The sequence below is a fragment of the Phascolarctos cinereus genome, unplaced genomic scaffold (genome assembly GCF_003287225.1).
Source record: "Phascolarctos cinereus isolate Bilbo 61053 unplaced genomic scaffold, phaCin_HiC Scaffold_2;HRSCAF=192, whole genome shotgun sequence".
Lineage (NCBI taxonomy): Eukaryota > Metazoa > Chordata > Mammalia > Diprotodontia > Phascolarctidae > Phascolarctos > Phascolarctos cinereus.
The window spans coordinates 76740145-76761449 of NW_027555625.1; the positions used below are offsets into that span (position 1 = coordinate 76740145).

The following is a 21305-nucleotide window of genomic DNA, read 5'->3' on the forward strand; positions in this document are numbered from 1 at the left end:
TTTTGGAGTGTTCCAAATTCTGACTCCACTCATGTGACCTTAAACAAATCACTTTCCCTTTGTGAATCCATTTCCTTCTGTTAAATGGGGTTTTTATTACTCATGTTATTTGCAAGTATTAAGGCAGAGCACTTAAAAATCTTAAATCATTTCACTATGTAGACCCTATTCTACCACAGGGAAAATACTCATTTTATTTGGTGTTTGTTAAGCTCAGAATAAAAAAATAAGTAAAATGAAAAATCACCACACTTTTTTTGGTATTCTTCACAGCCCCTAGCTCAAACATTTTGGGAATCTGAATACCCTGACAAACTGATAAATGAAATTTGGATGAAGATGGGATACTAAGCAAGTACAGGAGTTCTCTATGGAATGAATCACTTCAGGAGGCAATGACCTAGTGAAACAAGCACTAGATTCTGGGTCTTGGTCCTACTACTTACCTGTAGGACCCTGGACAAAGCCCTTCCTTGCAGTGTCTGAATCTCCTCTGTGGACCACAGAACCCTTTCAGGAGAGGAAATTCCAACTTACCTGGTAGGTCCAAGATGCCAATAGTGGAGGGGCCATTCCCTCCTCCTTCTCTTACTCTTCACTGTTATTTCTTCATTACTGTACTTCAGAAGGCAGAGCTGGAGTGGAAAAGTGAACCTTGGCAAGGGGTAGCTGTCCTTTCTTTGTACTTCTCAGAACAAAGAGGCAGAAATCTCTATATCCCCATTCCCCAAAGGGGTAGGAATCAGAAGGTCATGAGAGAAGTGGGATGGACTCTGCTTCCTGGGGTGTCAGCACCATCTCTAGAGAATAAAAGGAACAAGGCATACTGAATATCTCAGTCAACTGAATTCTTCTTTCTTAAGGGCAGAGATGCTTAAACCTCTACCCTCAGCTCAGACTTTAAAAGAGACTCTGAACTCCTGCCCCCACAGCCACAAGACTGGCCATCAGCCTTTCCTGAGGCTAAAGAACCAGGGATATTCCAACAATGCATCTCTGGGTACAGGGATCCCCACCTGGTTCAAAGGCAGGGACTGGGAGGGAAGGAAGCAAGTCTGTGGAGCTGAGAGAGTGGGTGGGATGAGAAAACAGGGAAGCTTGCTGGCCACAAGCTCTGAGGCCTGGAGAACCAGAAAAAAAGCAGACTCAATCAACAACCAAAAACCCCATTCTTTGTGCAGCCCTCTCTTCTGTCTACCACACACCAGACCCCAGAAAGCCCCGGCCCTGTACTGGAAACAGTGCAAGAAACTGATAAGAGAGAGTCTGGGGCTTTGGCAGTGAGAGGCATCCTTTCTTCACCTTCCTTTTTCATTTCAGGTAGATCTATCTGTCCTCTGACCTTGCTATTTTCCCCAACCTCTCATCTTCATGGGAACCAGGAATCCTGGATTCCCAACCTGCCTTTCCATCAGTCCCAGGACTACTTCCCTGTAGTCACTAAAAAATACATTTAGGAGTAAACCAGAGAGAGGAATGGAAGGACAGGAGGTTATGATCAAGAAAAATTTCAAAATTCAAAGTCTTGGTGGTGGCACATTTGGGTTTCCGGTGAAATTGAGATATAACCCCTCTACATAAACAAGTGACCCCTTCCACCCTGAATTTTCCACCACCGACCCCCAACCTCCCCCCCCCCATTATCTTTACCCATTTTTCTTTTTGGCAAGGCAATTGGGGGTTAAGTGACTTGCCCAAGGTCGCATAGCTAAGTGTCAAGTGTCTGGTCTGAGATTGGATTTGAACTCAGGTCCTCCTGACTCTGGGGCCGGTGCTCTATTCACTGTGCCACCTAGCTGTCTCACCCCATTAATCTTTAATCTTTCCCTGGCTGCTTCCCTACTGCCTAAAAAGATTCCTATGTCAACGCTATCCTCAAAAAACCTTAACTTGATCTGTCCTGTGTTGGCTATTGTATTCTGTGTTGCCTCCCTTCATCAGTTAAACTTCTTGAGAAGGCCATTTACAAGTGCCTTCACTTCCTTTCCTATCACTCTTCCTAACTCTTTGCAGTCTGACTTTGATGTCATCATGAAATTACTCTCTCCAGTTATTAATGATCTCTGCCAAATTAATGGCCTTTTCTCAATCTTTGAAGCCTTTGATATTCTCACCCTCTTCTTCATAATTTCTTCTCTGGGTTTTTGTAACATTGCTCTTCCATGGTTCTCTTAACTGACTTGTCTTCTCTGTTTCTTATGCTGGATCCTCATCCAGCTCACACTTGCTAAGTGTATTCCAGGACTCTGTCCTGTGATCTCTTCTTCCTCTATACTATTTCAACTGGTGATCTTATAGACTCACGGTTTCAAATATCATCTCTACGCAGATGACTCTTGGCTCTACCTGTCCAGCCTTAGGCTCTTTCTCCAACTCCACTCTCCCATCTCCAACTACCCATCAGACATATCTTAAACAGGATGTGCTGTAGATATCTTAAATTTAACAGGTACAAAACTGATTTTATGACCTCTTCCCCTGCTCTAGCCCTCTTCTCTTCCCTTTTACTTTGAGGGTACCAGCATCCTACCACCACTCAGGTTTATGTTTTAGTTGTTATCTTCAACTTCTCACTGATCTAATATGATGAAAATAACATTAGTCCCTACCTTAATTTATTCAGTGTGAGAAAAATTATTTTGCTATTATATTAACAACCAATTATCAAATTAGAATTAAGGCTTTCCCCCTTTATTTCCTTATTCAGGGACCAACCCAAGTAGGTCAGTCAGACAGTCTCTGAAGGGCATGGCTGATAGAGGAGACTGCCCTAATACTTGGGGTACATGCTTCTCTATCTTGAGTGGGACCCCACCCAACTAGGAGATCTTATTTCTGTTAAGTGTAAATAGAATTTAACCTAGGTGAATTCCTGCCCTTGGAATAAGCTGATGTCCTTGTACCCCTCCACTCGAGGGTGACCCAGCTCATAAAGGACAAAACCAACTGGAGTGTTCTGGGTGGAGACGGATTCCTCTGTCTAGATTGCTAGAGGCAGCTATATCAAGCCATATTTCAGCAGGAGGGCTGAAGACTTTTACCCTATCTCCTCATTTAAGTGTTTATCAATCAGGGTTGATTTTTCCTGTCAGAGGCATTCTCTTTCAAAGAATATTGAAGATATTAAGTGTCTCCATTAGGTGTCTCTGCTTAAACCAAGAGAAACAACTGATCATCAATTTATTAGCTAGCCTAATTATTGATTACGCATAAACTTTGTTTCTCAGGTTTTTCATTGTCACAAGTGTCATACCAATCAAAACTGCCAACACATCACTTTATTGAACTAGAAAAAAGTATTAAATTCTTCCTCATCTAGAGGAACAAAAGGTCAGGAATCTCAAAGGAAATGATGTAAAAAAAAAGTGAGAAGGAAGGGGACCTAGCAATCAATTAATCAATAAACATTCACATAGTGCCTATGATGTGTCAGGTACTGTGCTAAGCAGGGGTTATAAAATGAGAGTCTCTCAAGGAGCTTCCAATCTAATGGTGGAAACACCAATCTAATGGTGGAAACAGCAAGCAAACAAATATATAGGGGACAAGCTATATACAGGTTTAATAATAAATAAATGACAAAGGGAAGACACTGGAATTAAGAGGGCTAGGGAAGGCTTCCTATAGAAGGTGGAATTGTAGTTGGAACTTAAAGGAAGCCAGGGAGGACAGTGGTCAAAGCACAGGAGAGAAAGTATTGTAGGCATTGGGGACAGTCAGAGCATATGCCTGGAAAGATGGAGTGTCTTGTTCATGAAATAGCAAGGAGGCCAGTGTCACTGGTTCAAAGTGTATCTGGCAGGAAATAAGGTGCAAGAAAACTGGAAAGTTAGAAGAAGGCTAGTTATGAAGGACTCTAAAAGCCAAACAGAACATTCTGCATTTGATACTGAGACAACAGGAAACCACTGGAGTTTACTGGGTGGGGAGTGTGTGCATGTGACATTATTAGACCTATGCTATAGGAAGATCACTTTAGTAGCTAGAGGATGGATTGGTGTTGCAGGGAATCCATCAGCAGGCTACTGTGGTAATCCAAGTGTGATGTGATGAGGACCTGTACTAGAGTGGTGGCAGTGTCAGAGGAGTGAAGGGGGGCATTTATGAGACATGTTGAAAAAATGAACAACAGTTCTTGGCAAAAGATTGGAAACAGGGGGTGAGAGATAGTGAGGAATTCAGGATAATTCCTAGGTTGTGAATCTGAAGGACAGGATGAATTCTATTTTGGACAGACTGTTTACAGGATATGCAATTCAAGATGTCTGAAAGGCAAGTGGAGATTTGAGATTGGAGGACAGCAGAGAGAGTGGGGCAGGATAGGTAGACTTGAGAATTATCAACATAGAGATGGTAATTAATTCCATGAGCTGATGAGACCACCCTGTGAAGTAGTGCAGAGAGAGAAAAAAGCAAGACTCAGGACATAACCCTGAGAGACACCTATGGTTACAGGGTGTGATCTGGAAGGGGATCCAGCAAAGGAGTGGTCCAGATGGGTGGGTAAGATCCAAAGGGTGGTAGGGAATGGTAATTCTAGTCACTTTCTTTATTCTCTCTGTCAGCCTACTCTAACATCCACTGAATCAATCATTGTGTCAGTAGGAGCTTTCCCTTTGCTCCAACGTGAGAACTCTCATAAATCAGAAGAGCCCCATCTACAAGGTGCTAAATTGCCAGATCTGCCACTCACCTCCAACGTTAACCACAATGAGACCTTCTTCTAATTGCTTAATATGCAAGGACAACATGCTTTTACTCTTCTTGTGTCGGCAATACTACTGTTCCATAGATGGTAATGAGAAGCAGTTGATGTGTTTGTTGTGCACAAGGCTGTATCATGCTAATCTCACAGGATTATTAGGAACTTTCTCATTTTTCTAAAAAGAGAGTTCATGTATATTTTTAAATTTTTTATTCTTTTTAATTTAATTATTAAGCATTTTTTCTCCTTCCCAACCCCCCCAATAAAAAGATTTAGTTGTGCAAAAATTTTTTTTAAATTTAACTCTTAAAACATTGAAAACTTTAGAAAATGTTACATAATTGAAATCGTCCATTTTATCTTCAACAAACCACTTTATCCTTACTTTGTCATGAACTCTTCCCCTTCACCCCCCCCTCCCAATCCACAGCTTTGAAAGGTAATTTCTTCTTTGTTTCTCTAATTTGTGTGACATTTTATATCTAGGCCATGTATCCATTTGAAGGTCATCTTAATATATAGTGTGAATTGTTTGTCTAAACCTAATTTCTGTCAGACTGCTATTCAGTTTTTCCAGCAGTTCTGTCAAATAGTGAGTCTTTCTCCCCATAGCTGGGTCTGTTGGTTTACTGAATACTAAGGTATTGTATTTGTTTCTGTATGTTGTGTACCTAATCTGTTCCACTTGTCAGTCTCTCTCCAAAGTTACCAGTGATCTCTTAATTACCAAATCCAATGGCCTTTTCTCAATCCTAGTTCTCCTTGACCTCTCTGCAGCCTTTGATAATGTTGACCTCCCTGTCGTCCTTGATACTCTCCATTCTTTAAGTTGTCAGGACATCAATCTCTCCTGGTTCTCCTCTTGCTACTAAAAAAACAATTAGAGAGAGCAATTAAGCAATAAGAAGGAAGTCTCATTGTGGTTAATGTTGGGGGCCAGTGGCAGATCTGGCAAATGTGGCACCCTGTAGACGGGGCTCTGCTGGTTTATGGAGAGTTCTCTCAGTGGAGCAAAGGGAAAGCCCCTACTGACACAATGATTGGTTCTATGGGTATTAGACTAGGCTGACAATACCACTCCCTAGTTACGGTTAACTTCCTCTTACAGAATTGCTTAGGACAGGCGTGGGGAACCTGCAGCCTCAAGCCACCTCTAAGTGGCCCTCTCTAAGTCCTCAAGTTCGGCCCTTTGGCTGAATCCAAACTTCACAGAACAAATCCCCTTAATAAAAGGATTTGTTCTGTAAAACTTGGCCTCAATCGAAAGGCCGCACCCGAGGACCTCGAAGGCCACATGTGGCCTCGAGGCCGCAAGTTCCCCACCCCTGGCCTAGGACACCAAGGGGCCAAGTGACTAGCCCAGAGTCACACAACCTTCCAGATTCGGAGGTCTCACTTCATCATGCCAAGCTGCTTTGCCCTGAGTGGGGACTTAATACATAAGCTAGTTACCTGACATTAAGCATCTGGGTATCTGGGTGGGTCTGGGCTCCTGGGCCCGACTGCTACAATACTGGAGAAAGCCGCGGATGTGAACAGGAAAGGTGAGACACACGACCAAGAAACCAGGAAGACCGGAAGCGAAAGAAGAAACGGAAGTCAAGTCAGAGATCTTCCGTCCTTCCCCTCAGGTTCCGCCCCCGTAAAGGCAAGTTCCGGCCACCCTCTCCCTGGAGAACGCTAACCATGAGAAGCCCTCAGGAGCTCCGCCTCAGCTTAAAGAATGCGGCTTCTTCCACGGGGACGGAGATCGGAAAACAAAGTAGGTTTGTGCGGCTGCGTATCGAATCCAGGACGGTGTGACAGAACCCAGGACACGAACACGAGGCCGCGTCTGCTCCAGGTCTCTGAGCATGCGCAGAAATCTCTTGGTGCCCTAAACTACACTTCCCGAAAGCCTCCTAAGATTTTTAAGAACATTTTTTTTTTTGCTTATGGAAAATGTCCCGGAATGTAAGGGCGGAGATTTGGGGGAGGGGACCGGAAGTGCTGAGAAAGGGCAGGCCTCCCGCCCGACGAGTGTCGCGAGGTAAGGGTGGAGCCACGCCCACGTCCCAGCAGCCCTCGGGCCCCGGTCCAGGCTGCCCCGCCCCGTGACACCTCCCGATTCTTGCACCTCGGCCCTGGCAGGTGCATGCGGGACGAGGCTTAGGGTAGGCGGGGATAGGATCCGGGTCCTTCGTTTTACAGATGAGGAAACCGAGGCCTCCGGCGGTTAAGCGATTTGCCCCAGGTCACAGAGGTGGTGGTCGTCGTAGCCTTGTGCGTCGCGCCTCCCCGTGGTGACCCCTGCCCGAAGAGGGAGGACAAGACCTGGGCACCGGTCCCCGAGAGTTGCCCTTCCCGTTCCTTATTGCGATGCCTCAAGCCCCCTCTACTCCGGTGGTGCCGCTGAGGCTCCGGACGGCGGCGCCCATCCCCCCGCGTCTCTGATCAGGAATGTCCGCGAGCTGAAGTGCAGGCTGCCCTTCTATCGTGCCTTTTCCTCCCCAGCCCGGCCTCCGAAAGACTGCCCTTCCCCAGAGGAGGCGGCTTTGAGGAGGGAATGGCCCCGGTGTTCCTGCCAGCCCAGGCCGGGCAGGTGAGTTTTCTCTTTTATCAGCCACCCTCTGGGTTTTCAGGAATAGATAGGGGGTGCAGTGGAAAGAGGGCCGGACCTGTATTCAGATCCGGATCAGACTCTCTCACTTAACCTGTTTGCCTCTCTTTTCCTGTCTGTAAAACGAGAATAACACCTATTTTCTCAGGGTTATTGTGAGATAATTTGTAAAGCCTTTAGCACACTGTCTAGCACCCAGTAGGCACTATGTAAATGTTAACTATTATTATTTTTATTATTGATGCAAATAGAGTGCTTGGCTAAAATTTATAGGTAAATGCTAACTTTAGGGGAACCTCTACTTGTAGATTTATGGAAATGGTTACTGACAATTGGCATGTATTACACTTAAATCTTTTGAGTAAAGGAGAAAAAGCTATGTTGGGGTTGGTATAATAAACAAGTTTGAATTTGAATTGGTCTGAAATTATACAATTAGGAAGAAATTGCAAGGGACAGTATTTTTCTTTGGAAATTATATTTTGATTGTTAATTGAGAATGATTATATTGTATGACTTGACATTCATATTTGGAGTACAATGGATGATTGTGCCTTTACTTACATGTATGTTGATGATCTAAAAAATATGATTTGGAAGTTTCAACATGACCCAATTGTAGTCCTTGAAGAAATGATTTGTAAGAGCTATAGGATGATATGGTGGAAAGAGTACTGGATTCTGAGTCAGAAAACTTGGTTTTATCCCAGTCCTGATATTTTACTAACCATGAGTATTTCACTTAGCCTTCTTTTGATTCATTCTTCTCTTTTATCAAATGAGTCAGTTAGCAAGCACTTATTATTTACTTGCTATATGCCAGGCATTGTGGATGTGGGGTTGTATGAGGATAACTGCTTGTAAGTAAAGTACTTTGAAATGTTTAAAATTTCAATAAAATGTGAGTTGTTGTTATTGTTGGATTTAATACGAAATGAACTTACACAATGGGCACTTTGACTGGAACACTCAGAAGCATGAACTTGTTAAACCCCTTTTGACAATTCCTGTCTTGCCTTCAAAGATGGTGTTTAGATAAGGAGGAATACATTTGGTATTTCAGGAATCTGTGACATTCACTGATGTGGCTGTGGATTTCACCTTGGAAGAGTGGGCGTATCTGGACCATTTTCAGAAAGAGCTGTACAAGGATGTGATGTTGGAGAACTATAGAAACCTGTTATGCTTGGGTATGCACATCTGTCCCTTTGATGCATATTTTGCCTATCGAAGTGATTTTTTTTTACTTCCTCTGCTACTAAATCCTATGAAATTCTTTTAATAATTAAGTTATTTGGTGTGCTGAGAGAGATCAAAGATTGCCTAATTCTTTTGTAGCTAAGAGAGGTTACCTCTATCTATTTGTAAGTGGAAATTGGCAGTTTGATTGTATTATACCTGAGGATCTTCCCACTCTCTATTCCTTCAGATTCTCCCTTAAAGTTCTAGAGGAGATACTTGAAGAAAAGAAAAGCTTGCCATCCTCTAGGGAGGTATTGAATCAAATGAACTAACCTTTTCCTGAGCTTAAATCTACGCGATTACACTCTTCCTTCCCTGTTCAGTCTCCCTGGCCATACTACCCAATAACACAAATCAAAGATCTTTTGTACCATTCTTTCCACCTTCCTAGCATGTTGTCTTTTCCCTGAAGTGAGAAGGGCTAGAATTGAATTCTAAGGTGGCTCTCTATCCCTAGTACTTTCCCATTTCCAATGAGCAGGGCTTGCAGTTTCCAAACCAGATGTGATCTCTCAATTGGAACAAGGGGATGCACCATGGATGTCAGAGGGAGGAGTCCCAAGAAGCATCTATTCAGGTGAGTGAGTAAAAACCCAGAAGGTGAGAGCCATTTCATTCAGCAAGCAACTCATTTAGGGACAGGAAAGTTTCACTTATCTGACATGAGCTGTTTTCATTAAGTCTCATCTTCACTTTAGCAAATCATTTTTTTGTGATATCTCCACATTCATCTGCTTCTGGCCACAAAGGAAGAGATGTCTTGAGTTGACTTTCACTTTTCTCTGGAGCTACTTTACTTAGTGGCCATTTTCCCACCTATCTTCCTATAACCATCCATTTAAAAAATGTATATTTAACAAAATAAAAATTCCTATTTGCCTCCATACTTTCTTGAATCTTTTTCTTCTGTGCATTTTTTTGACTGATGTTGCTGCTCTTTTTTTTTTTAGTATCTCTTAGCATGTTCTGAATTTACTTTTTTCACTTTATCAAATCAATTCACCATACATCTATTAGGCACCTACTTGGTTTAGGGCACTATGTTTTTAGACTATAGATAGACAAAGACAAAAAGGAAATGTCCCTGCTATTGAGAATCATATCTTCTCTTGGGGGCACACTAAATATATGAAAAGGATGTACGAACAGCTGCAAAGAAATTTTCAAGTTCCTCACCCACCTAATGGGGATGGGAAAGGAGGAGATCAGGAAAAGTTTAGTGTAGAAGACATATCTCAGTTGTACTTTAAGGGACGCTCAGACTTCTAAGAATCCTTGGGAATGGGAAGGAGGAAGGAAATAAGTATTTATATAGTGCCTGATGTATGCCAGGCCCTGTGCAAAGCACTTTAAAATATCTCATTGGATCTTTACGATAAGCCTGCAAGGTAAGTACTGTTATTATTTCCATTTTGCAGCTCAAGAAACTGAGGGAAACAGATTAAATGATTTGTCCAGGGTCACACAGCTAGTAAGTATCTGAGGCTGAATTTCAACTCAGATCTTCTTGAATCCTGGCCCAGTACTCTATCCACTTTGCCACCTAGCTTGGCGTTTCAGAATGAGGGGCTTTGCAAAGAAAAAGAGGTGGGACATTTAATGTGAATAATGAACAGCTAGTAGGCTAATTTGACTAGAGAGTATGCATAAAATAGAATAATATGAAATAAGATTGTACAGGTAGGTAGGACCCATATCATTGAGGACTTTAAGTGCCAGGCTCAGGATTTTATTTTTTATCCTAGAGGCAACAGGGATCCTTAGTGGTAAGGATTTGGGGGTAGGGGAGTGACATGGTCAAATCTGTTTTAGGAATATCAGTTTGGCTGCTGTGTGGAAGATGGGTTGGAGGAAAGAGACACTAGATTCAGGGAGACCAATTAGATTGTGATAATCCAGGTGCCAGATAATGAGGGCTCTATCTAGGGTAATGGTAATGTGAATGAAAAAAGAGAAGGGACAGACACAAAAGGTGTTGTGGAGGTGCTCTAGAGACAAAGCTTGCTATTGATTCTATTTTAAATTTTCTTTATTATGAGCTTAAGCATAAACATTTTAGTATTTAGAGAACAGAAAAGAAGATTGTACATGGAACTGAACTAAGTACGTCGTTGATTTAACATGATCGTAACAAAACTGTCTTTCTCGTCTGTGTTTCCGTCAAAACCTGCTTATCCTCTTATCTTTGTATTTTACTAATGTTTTATTGATAATTTTTTCTCTATTTTAATTTTCCTTCATTCACTATCTCTGCTTTCCTTTTTAACAAAAGAGCATAGCCAAGCAAGGGAAAACTACAATTGGCCATGTCTGATAATGTATTTCACATTCTGTGCCTCTAGTCTATCACCTTACTGTCAAGAGGTGGGAAGCATTAATCATCAGTCTTCTGAAATCATGATTGGTCATTATTTGATTAGACTTAAGTCTTTCAAAGTTTTCCTTTTTTGTAATCATTGTATAAATTGTTCCCCTAGTTCTTCTCACTTTACTCTGCATCAGTCCATATGAATCTTTTTCTACTTCTTTGAATACTTTCTATTCATCATTTCTTTTGGTATAATAAAATTATGTTAAATTCATATATGATTTATTCATCCATTCTCCAACTGATGGGTACCCACTGTTTCCAGTTCTTTAATATGACAGTTCATCATCTTCTCCCTTTCATTCAAGATAAGGAGTTTCACATTGGAATAATTCCTTCACCTTTATCCTCATTTCTTTATCTTGTTTTAAAATGTATCTCATAATTACTTCATTTTCTTGCCTCATCAAAGCAATTCATTGAGCACCTAAGTTTGGGGCACTGTGCTAGAAACTTCCAGATATACAAATATGAAACAAAGCAGTCTGTCCTCAGGGAACTTAAATTCTGTTGGGGAGTGAGGGAAGTAAAACATTTTCACAGATGAGTAAATGCAAAGGAATTTGAGGAGAGAGAGTCATAGTAATAGGGGGAGGTATTATGGAAGGCTTTATAACAGAAATGGCCATGTATTGAACCTTGGTAGAAGACAAAAATTCTGCCAGTTACAGGTGATAAATGAGTATGTTTCAGGTTTGTGAATAACTGGTAAGTATTCATAGAGTCCTTCAGGAAGTAACCATTGAAGGTTTTTGCATAGGGCAGTAACATAATAATAATAAAGTAGAAATGACATTTATATAACGATTTTAGGTTTGCAGAGTGCTTTATGTACTTTATTTCATTTGAACCACATAACACTCTTCTTCTGTAAGTACTACAGGTTGTATCTGCCTTTTACAGATTAGGAAACTGAGTCTAAGAGAGGTTAAGTAATTTGCTCAGGTTTACATAGCTGTAAATGTTAGAGGCAAGATTTGTACCTAGTTCTTTCTGAATCCAAGTGAAGTACTCTTTTCTATTGCCCCTGCTGCTGACATACATCTTTGTGAATTATAACTTGAAGTTGTTGGTGTTATAAAATAATTAATCTGGTACCCATTTGTAGAGTGAAGTGGTAATGGAAAGAAAAATAAAGTAAGGAGACCAGTTTAGATTCTATTACAGTACTGCTGATGTGACAAGGTGAGGGCTTTGATTATAATCTCAGAGTGTCTCTATAAAACCTCCATCGTCTGATATTTATCCTGTTCCTGTTATTCTTTGGGCTTATTCTTACCCCTTCTTATCTTTTCCCCATTCTCAAGGCTGTATTTGAGAGCTGTCAGAGCCACATATTCTTTGTAGGTAATATTTTTAGTAAACTTACTTTGTTCATTTAAAGCCTTGTTCTCCCTAGGTCCCATCCATTCGTTACTTTTGGAAATGAGTGATTCTTTTAATATGTATTCTTTTAGATTTGTTAACTGCCTGACAGTGTTTCATTATTTTCCTTATGCAGAGTACCTTGGTACCCAGAAACATTTTTTCCAGAGGGTAGGACAGAGGGAGGCTCATAAACCTGAAAACATTCAGCAGTCCTAGGGGAGAAAAAGACACAGGGTTAGGCAGCCTAATTTTTCTTCTTTCTTTCATTGTTCTAACGATTGGTAGTACACACATGACTATCAAGATTTAGAATCAAAGATTTTTAGAGTTACACGAAAACTTAGGGACTTTTCAGCCTTGTGGCCCACCCAGTGCAGGAAATCTTTTCTATAGTATGCTTAACTGATGATCTTCTAGTCTATATGTTTCAGATAGAGTAAACTTCTCCATTGTGGGGATGTAGCACAGTGTAGTATGAACAGAGAGTTGAAATTTAAATTTGTAGACCCTGCTGTGATGTAAATTATTGTGTGCTTTTGGGTAAATCATTGAGTCTCTCAGCCTTATTTTTCTCATTTAGTTAATTAGTTGTTGTGGGGGCCACAAGTAATTAAACATGTACATACCCTTTGCTCCATTGATCTTATTACTAGATGTATCCTGAAGACCAAAGACAGAGGGAAAGGTCCCAAATATATTCACATATATGTAGCAGCACTTTTTGTAGTTGCAAAGAACTGGAAACAAAGCCCATCATTTGAGCAATGGTAAAATAAATTGCGGCATGTAAATGTAGGTACTATTACTGTGCCATGAGAAGTAATGACTATGAAGAATTAAGAGAAATTTGGGAAGACTTGTATGAAATGACACAAAGCAAAATTAGCAGTCAGGAGAACAATTTATATGATATCAGTGATAATGTAAAAAAATTGGAAAACTTCAAAACATTGATGCAGTGACTATAACTTTATAAGATTGATGATAAAACATGACAATACTTGTTAACAAGGGAGCTCATTTTGGAGGTGGGGAGAGTCAGTGGGAAGTGATAGTGATGTAAAAAAAGAATGATAAAATATTAAAAGAAAAAAATCAGGTTTTGGGCTACAGAAACTCTAAGATTTCTTCTACCCCAGTCATTATATGTTTCATGAGGCAGCCTGTCTGAGATTAGATGATTCTTATTGTGGAAGTGTTGAACTCTTGTGTTTCACTGAAAGTGGCTTCCCTCGAACTTTCACCCATTTTTTCTAGTTTTGCTATTTGGAGCAACACATACACAATACTTAAATGCATCTGTAATCTTATTGATTCATTAGCCTCTTCCAACAATGAAGATTACAATCCATTGATTCCTGCCCGTCCTGTGTGATTGTCATCCATACCCTCCCCAAATATTGCTACAAGAGGTCCTGTTTAAGAACGATACTGTTTTGATTACATCAAACCCCAAAATGTTGCAGAACCTTTTGGCAGAGATCTGTAATTACTCAAAGAAATTTGACCTGTCCAGATACACAAGAAAGACGAAATGGATGAAGAATGTTTGTTGCCCAGATATCAATAATATGCATATCTTTGACAGTCAATACAGAATTACAGTATACAATACATATTTAAGTATATGTCTTTTAAAATAAGTCTTGTTGATACTTTTCCATCTTTTTTATTACTCATTTCCAGATACAGACTATCCCTGTCCCTCCCAGTGACTATATCCGATACTCCATCCCCATTGTTTCCATATCTCTCAGCTCAGAGGACAGGGATATATTTCTTATCTTTTTTTGAAGACCAAGACTGATTATTAAAATTACCGTAAATTTATCTTTTTAATGTTCTTTTCATTTACATGTCATAGTCATTATGTGTGTTTTTCTTTGTTCTGCTTACTTCACTCTGCATCATTTTATATGTCTTCCCATTTTTAAAAAAATTCCTTATATTATTATTTACTATACAATAACATCATTCCATTCGATTCATGTATCATAGCTGGCTCAGCCATTTCCCAGTCGATAGGTGCTTGCTTTATTTCTAATTCTTTGCTGTCAAAAAAAGGTACTGCTAGCAATATTTAGTATATATGAGGACTTTGCTTATGTCATTAATCTCTTTGAGGTAACTGCCCAGCATACTTGCTTTTGTAATAATAGTGGCTAGCATGTATATAGTGCTTTAAACTTTGCAAAACATTTTATGAACATTATCTCATTTTATCCTCACAAGAATACTGGAAGATAGATACTGTTACTCTCATCCCTATTTACAGATGAGGAAACTGAGGCAGACAGTGCTTAAGTGACTTACCCAGGATCACGTAGCTAGTAAATGTCTGATGCTGGATTTGGACTCAGGTCTCCATGACTCCAAGTCTAGCACTTTCTCTACTGTGTCACTGAACTGACATTTTTGTGGGGAGGCAGTATGGTATATGGAAAAGAGAAATGAGCTTGGAGACAATAGTTTTCAATTTGATCTCTGTCTTTGACACTTATTAGTGATGTGATTGCTAAATCATTCAAAGCCTGAGATTTTGAAAAAAATAGTAACTGCCCTACCTGTTTCAAAGGTGGTTCTTATTTCAGTTGTGTCTAACTCTTCATGATCCCATTTGGGGTTTTCTTGGCAAAGATATGGAATGGTTTGCCATTTCCTTCTCCGTTTCATTTTACAAATGAGGAACTGAGGCAAACGAGGTTAAGTGACTTGCACAGAATCACACAGCTAGTAAGTGCCTGAGGGAAGATGAGTGTTTTTGACTTCAGGCCTTGTACTCTATTACCACCTAGCTGCCCAAAGGTTGTGGTGAAGATCAAATGAGAAAAAATAATGAAAAGCTTTTTAAACACTGTATATTACTACCTATATATGAGGTGGAAATATTCTTATTTGTGTTATGCTTTCATGTTTGGCAGTAATTTTTCTTAATAAAGGAGACAAGTGAGAATTAAATGTATAATAGTTTCCTTTTTTCTAGCAGAGGAAACAGTGTACATTAATATTTTTTATTTCTTTCAGATTGGGAGACTAGACCTGAAACCAAGGAATCAACTGTAAAGCTGGTTATTTCCACAGAAGAATCATTCCAGGGAAGACTCAGAAGGGATGATCCAAGTGTTTCCAGATTGGGAGAAGATTGGGAATGTGATGCCATATTAGAGGGGCAACAGAGCAATGAAGACAAATATTCTAGGCAAGTAAAAATGGAGAAGAAACAATCACCAAACATTTATTAAATGTTTACTGTATGCCAGGTCCTGTGGATGCCCGAAAAATGGTCCCTGCCATCAAGGGAACTTACTTTTCTGTCGTCTGGGGAGACAATATATTTGCACATAAGTATATATAAAATAAATGAGAATTATTTTGGAGAGAAGATTAGCAACTGTGGAGGCGAGTAGTGGGAATTCAGAAGTGTTTCAGGTAGATGGTAGAGCATGAGCTGAACTCTGAAGGAAAGTAAGGAGTTTACGGTATAGGCAGGAGGAGGGGGTATCTTCCAAGCAAGGGGAAAAGCTTGTGCAAAGGCAGAGATTGAAGATGGAATTGTGTAAGGAGCATCAAGAAAGCCAGTTTAGCTGGATGACACAGTATTTAGAGGGGAGTAATGAAAGGGAATAAAGCTGGAAAAGCAAGCGGGAGCCATGTTGAGAAGTGTTTTAATTGCCAAACGAAGATTTTTATTTGATTATAGTGGTAATGGGAGCCACTGAGCTGGAAAAACTCCGAAAAATGAGAAGCCATGAATGTAATAAATATAATAGAAACTTCTGTTCAAGGTCACTCCTTTTTCCACAGCCAATAGTTCCTATAAGAATCTATAGAAATATGCTATAAACAAAAAGAGGTTCAGCTATTATTCACCTTAAGCAGATATAACAGAATCTGCTTACAAGGCATTTCATGCTTTTAAATAATGTGAGAAATCTTTCCATTATAATTGAGGTCTTTTTCAATATTCTAGGAAGCATACTGGAGAGAAACCTAATGAATGTGAGAGAGCCGTCAATCACAGTTCTCCCCTTATTTCCCATCATAGAATTCATGCTGCAGAGAAACCTTGTAATTATAATGAACATAGAGAAATCTTAAGTCAAAATATACAACTCACTTGCCATCAGAAACTCCATAAATGTAATGACTGTGGCAAGACCTTCTCTCTGAGCACACAGTTAACTGAACATCAGACAAGTCATAATGGAGAAAAACCTTATAAATGTACTGAATGTGGAAAGGCCTTTCGCCAAAGCACACAGCTTACTCAACACCAGACAATCCATACTGGAGAGAAACCTTATGAATGTATCAAATGTGGCAAGGCCTTCCGCCGGAGTGCACACCTTGCTGAACATCAGACAATTCATACTGGAGAAAAACCCCATGAATGTAATGAATGTGGGAAAGTCTTCAGTCACAGATCATCCCTTACTTACCATCACAGAATTCATACTGGAGAAAAGCCATATAAATGTAATGTATGTGGGAAGGCCTTCCGTCAAAGAACACAGCTTACTCGACATCAGACAATTCATACTGGAGAGAAACCTTATGAATGCAATGAATGTGGGAAATCCTTCCGCCTAAGCACACAACTCGCTAGACATCAGGCAATTCATACGGGAGAGAAACCTTATGTATGTAGTGAATGTGGTAAGGCCTTTCATCAGAGCACACAGCTTAGTCGACATCAGACAATTCATAATGGAGAGAAACCTTATGAATGTAATGAATGTGGAAAGGCCTTCCGCCAGAGCACACACCTTACGGAACATCAAATAATTCATACTGGAGAGAAACCCTACGAATGTAATGAATGTGGCAAGGCCTTCCGTTGGAACACACAGCGTACTAGACATCAGACAATTCATAATGGAGAGAAACCTTATGAATGTAACAAGTGTGGGAAGGCCTTCCGCCAGAAAACGCAGCTTACTCGACATCAGACAATTCATACGGGAGAGAAACCTTATGAATGTAATGAATGTGGGAAAGCCTTCCGCCTGAGCACCCAGCTTACTCAACATCATATAAGTCATACTGGAGAGAAGCCTTATGAATGTAATGAATGTGGGAAGGCCTTCCGGTGGAGTACTCAACGAACTCGGCATCAGACAATGCATAATGGACAGAAACAGTCTGGATGTGGAAAAAGCTTCCTTGAGAAAACACATCTTACTCAACATCAGTCGCACATTGGAGAGATGTCTTCTAAACATAATGAATGTGAACAAGCTTTCTTGCAGAGAGCACAGCATATCCAACATCAGACAATTCTTAATAAAGAAATCACATTTAGGTAAAATATGGGGGACAGTTTTCCATTAGAGCAGATAGCTTACTCTGCATCAAGTGGTTCATCCTGGAAAGAAACTTCTGTGAATATGATAAATGTGAAAAAACACGCTTTTACTTAAAAGTAACAGAATTCATAGTGATGGCAAACTCCACAAACATAAAATGGGGTGGCAGATTGATGCTGTACATATGTTGCTGAATATCAGAATTCATATTGGATTAAACATGAATGAATTAGAAAAACTTCACAGTTTATCTTTCCCATTATAGAATTCATGTTGGTATGAGCACACATAAATATAGTGAATGTAGGAGGATCTTTAATTGGATCATATTATTCATTAAGCATCAGAAAATTTATGCTGGAGATAAGCCTTAATAAGGTAAATCCTTATGAATATAATTAAGGATTTCAAACAGAGCACTTACCTTACTCAAAAATGGAAAATTTATATAAAGAAAAGCACTAAAGTTAAGCCAACCCACACAGTATCTGTTCAACCATCTTATTATTCCATATCCCCTGGCTACTTCCAACCCCTAGCCTCTTAGTTTAATGAAAACATTATAGCAATTTCATAGGAGCTCCTTCAGCTTCTTTCCTCAAAAACTCACAAAATCATTACCCACTCTTTTCTCTCTTTCCAGTAGTGGTACCTAATTTGTCTTCCTGCATCTTTGATCTCTCCTACTTTGAGGCCTTTACTTCAGCAGTTGTTGTCCTGTGCACCTTCAGTTTTTCCTGTTCCACTAGTTCCTTCCCAGCTGTATATAAACATATTTGTTCAGGTCTTCCTAGTACAAAAACAAGCAAACAAAACCAAAGCCTATTGACACTACTATATTTTAATACTATCCCAGTTTTCTCTTTGTTAAACTTATCAGAATTTATATGGAGGTGGTTAGGTGGTACAGTGAGTGGGTAGAACACTGAACTAGGAATAAGGAAGACCTGAATTCAGGTATAGCTATATGACTCTAGGCAAGTCACTTAACCTCTGTCTGCCTCAATTTCTTCACCTGTAAAATGAGGATAATGATAGCACCTACTTCCCAGGGTTGTTGTAAGGCTAAAATGAGATAGTATTTGTTAATGTGCAAACTTTAAAACAGTTATAAATGCTAGCTGTCATCACTATCATTATTATTATTAGCTCAAAAATAATTTGTACCTAGTGCTTCCACTTCTTTGCTATTCACAATCTCCTTGATAACTTGTAGTCTGGTTTCTGTTCTAATAACCACTCTATTAAAACTGCAGTCTCATGAGTAACCAGTATTGTCCTAATGTTCAGATGTGGTGTCTTTTTTTCTTTTTGGCAGTACTTATAGAGATGAAAGATGAAATATTGAACACTGTTAATCCCTCTCCTTTTTATACCTTAGTCTTCCTCATTTTCAAGGACACTGCATTCTATTTCTTCTCCTCTTATATCTTTAAACTATTCCTTTGCTCTCACTAACTAGACACTTTCTTTATCCAGCCTTGAAAGGTAGATTTTCAACAAGGTTTTGCACTTAATAGTAGACTACATTTATGTAACACTTTAAGATTTGCAAAGTGCTTTACAAATATCTCATTCTATCCTCACAACAACTCTGAACAGTGGGTGCTTTTATTATCCTCATTTTATAGATGAGGAAACTGAGAAAGGCAGAGGTTAAATGACTTGTCCAAGGTCACATAGCTGGTATGTATCTTCGACTGGATTTGATCTTAGGTTTTCATTGACTCTAGGTCCAGCACACAGCCCATCTATTTTCTTTATATAGGAATTTTATACAGTCTTAAGGCTTCAATTAACATGTCTAAGCAACTGACCTTTTATTTCTAGTTCTTGTTACTCCAGACAAATATTTCCCAACTGTCTTTAGTATATCTGATTTTACTGTTTCTGTCAAAGGCACCATCATTCATCCCAGTCTCCCAGATTCTAAAAGCTTGGTGTTATTTTTAATTCTTTCCATCACATTTTAAGTTACCAAGTCCTACTAATAATACTTTGACAATTTTTCTTATGTCAGCATGCTCCTGCTTATTCTTGCTGCTGCCATTGTACAAGTTTCCAGTATCATCTGTCTAGGCTTCTGTAATAGCCGGCTTCTTTCATGTACTTCCCCTTTTCCTTCTAATTCATCCTTCCTACTACTGGCAGTCTTTTCTTAGTTATATATAGCTATACTTATTTTTCTGTTCAAAAATCTCTTGTGAATTCCTATTGCTTACAGAATAATTTTCAAATTCCTTTGGCATTTAAATTTCTCTGGAATCTAGTGCCCATCACTCTCATTCAACCAAACTAGACATACTTGCCTTTCCTCATACATATCTTGTCATTTTTTTACTTTCTTGCCTTTGCTCATGGAGTTCCTAATGTCTGGAATATCTTCATCATTCAGTTTCACTTGTATTCTTACGGCTCCTTTAAGACTAAACTCAAATCTCCCTCTTTAATTATATTAATCATGTTAGTTGGTAATGGCCCTTTCTGTACACAGAACTTACATGGCACTATGTTTGCACTAATGTATTTGTAATATAGTTGTCTGTGTATGTATCTCATTTATTAGAATGTAAGCTCTGTGTGGGCAGAAACTGTGTCTTATCTAACTTTGGATCTCTTCCAAGATCTGGCCCAATGTTGCACACTATTTATATAATAAATTGCTTATTGAATTTAATTGAATTGACTGTTGGGAGAGATTTCATTTGTATTGTACACCTTATGAACATCAGTGAATTTGTAGTGGAGAGAAATTTTATAAATAGATTTTTGGCTACTTAAACTTCCTATTCTGTTGTCCTGTTGAACTCTGACTTTTTGAAAAAATATTCTTTGCCTTCTAAATCAGTTCTTCCATCACAAAAAAATACCACTACCATTCTCTTATTACATTTAAGTATAGTTTATTCTTTTTGCTTAAATAAAGAGATCTTTTATTTTGTAACCTTTTTGACATTGGTTGGCATTAAGGCACTCCCATGGCGAAATTTTGGGTTAGGATCAGAAATTTATTTATATGCAGGCCACATGAATTTTAATTATGCAATCACATTATATTTAGTGATTTGTCCAAGCCTGCTTGAAATGACACCTGAGAAATGTACATGCTAACTACTAGTTTCTTGTGCAATGCTAGTAATAGGCTGGTGATCCACTTTGCCAAATTCATGTATTCTATTTATTTAGAGGAGACTTTGTTATTTAAATCACAGGTTGCACCCCAGTGTCCAGAAGGCCCCTTGTTGGATTTATTGGTCATAAATTATACCTCCTATTCCCTTTATATTTGTTCTCCTAATGAAGGGGGAATAATAAAGATATTTTGTGTCCTTCAGCCCCCCTGCAGGGAACCCCCTCTTTTCCCATACTATCTGAAATGTCACAGAGGAAATGGTAGCTGGAGAGTGAGGCAATGGAGAGGGAATTATGAGGTAATTTTCCCTTTTCCTTTTCCTTATGGATAGAAGAATTTGTCATTTTCCCACATCTTCTTCTGCCAATTTTGTGTCTAGAGCCCAAATAGGATTTAGGTTACTCTGCTGAATGACTCCAGAGTTAGGGAGGTTTCCTGTCAAGTTAGTGTTTATGTAAAACCCTAGCAGTGGATTCACCTATCAGGGAAGGAAAGATGCCTAACCATGGCCTGAAAAATATCTATGCATTCATGCAAGCCTTCTCTAGCCTCAGCCCCATTCTGGAAAAAGCCCCCTCAGACCA

General features: G+C 39.4%; 2 protein-coding genes across 2 annotated transcripts in view; one reads left to right on the top strand and one right to left on the bottom strand.

Annotated features, from left to right (window-relative positions):
• Positions 1-6355, bottom strand: part of LOC110193192 (uncharacterized) — a 59041-nt gene extending 52686 nt beyond the window's left edge. Inside the window, exons 1-4 of the mRNA XM_078149137.1 lie at positions 6158-6355; positions 5433-5573; positions 4694-4880; positions 538-800 (exon numbers count right to left, since the gene is read on the bottom strand). Of these exons, the coding sequence (XP_078005263.1) occupies positions 538-573 (36 nt within the window). The 5' untranslated portion in view covers positions 574-800; positions 4694-4880; positions 5433-5573; positions 6158-6355. The remainder of the gene's footprint in view (positions 1-537; positions 801-4693; positions 4881-5432; positions 5574-6157) is intronic.
• A 20-nt stretch (positions 6356-6375) lies between these two features.
• Positions 6376-20270, top strand: LOC110193203 (uncharacterized). Its single transcript, XM_078149466.1, has 5 exons — positions 6376-7286; positions 8368-8494; positions 9028-9123; positions 15307-15485; positions 16257-20270. The coding sequence occupies exons 1-5, from the start codon at positions 7251-7253 to the stop codon at positions 17586-17588; spliced, it is 1770 nt and encodes a 589-aa protein (XP_078005592.1). The 5' UTR covers positions 6376-7250; the 3' UTR covers positions 17589-20270.
• The last annotated feature ends 1035 nt before the right edge of the window (positions 20271-21305 follow it).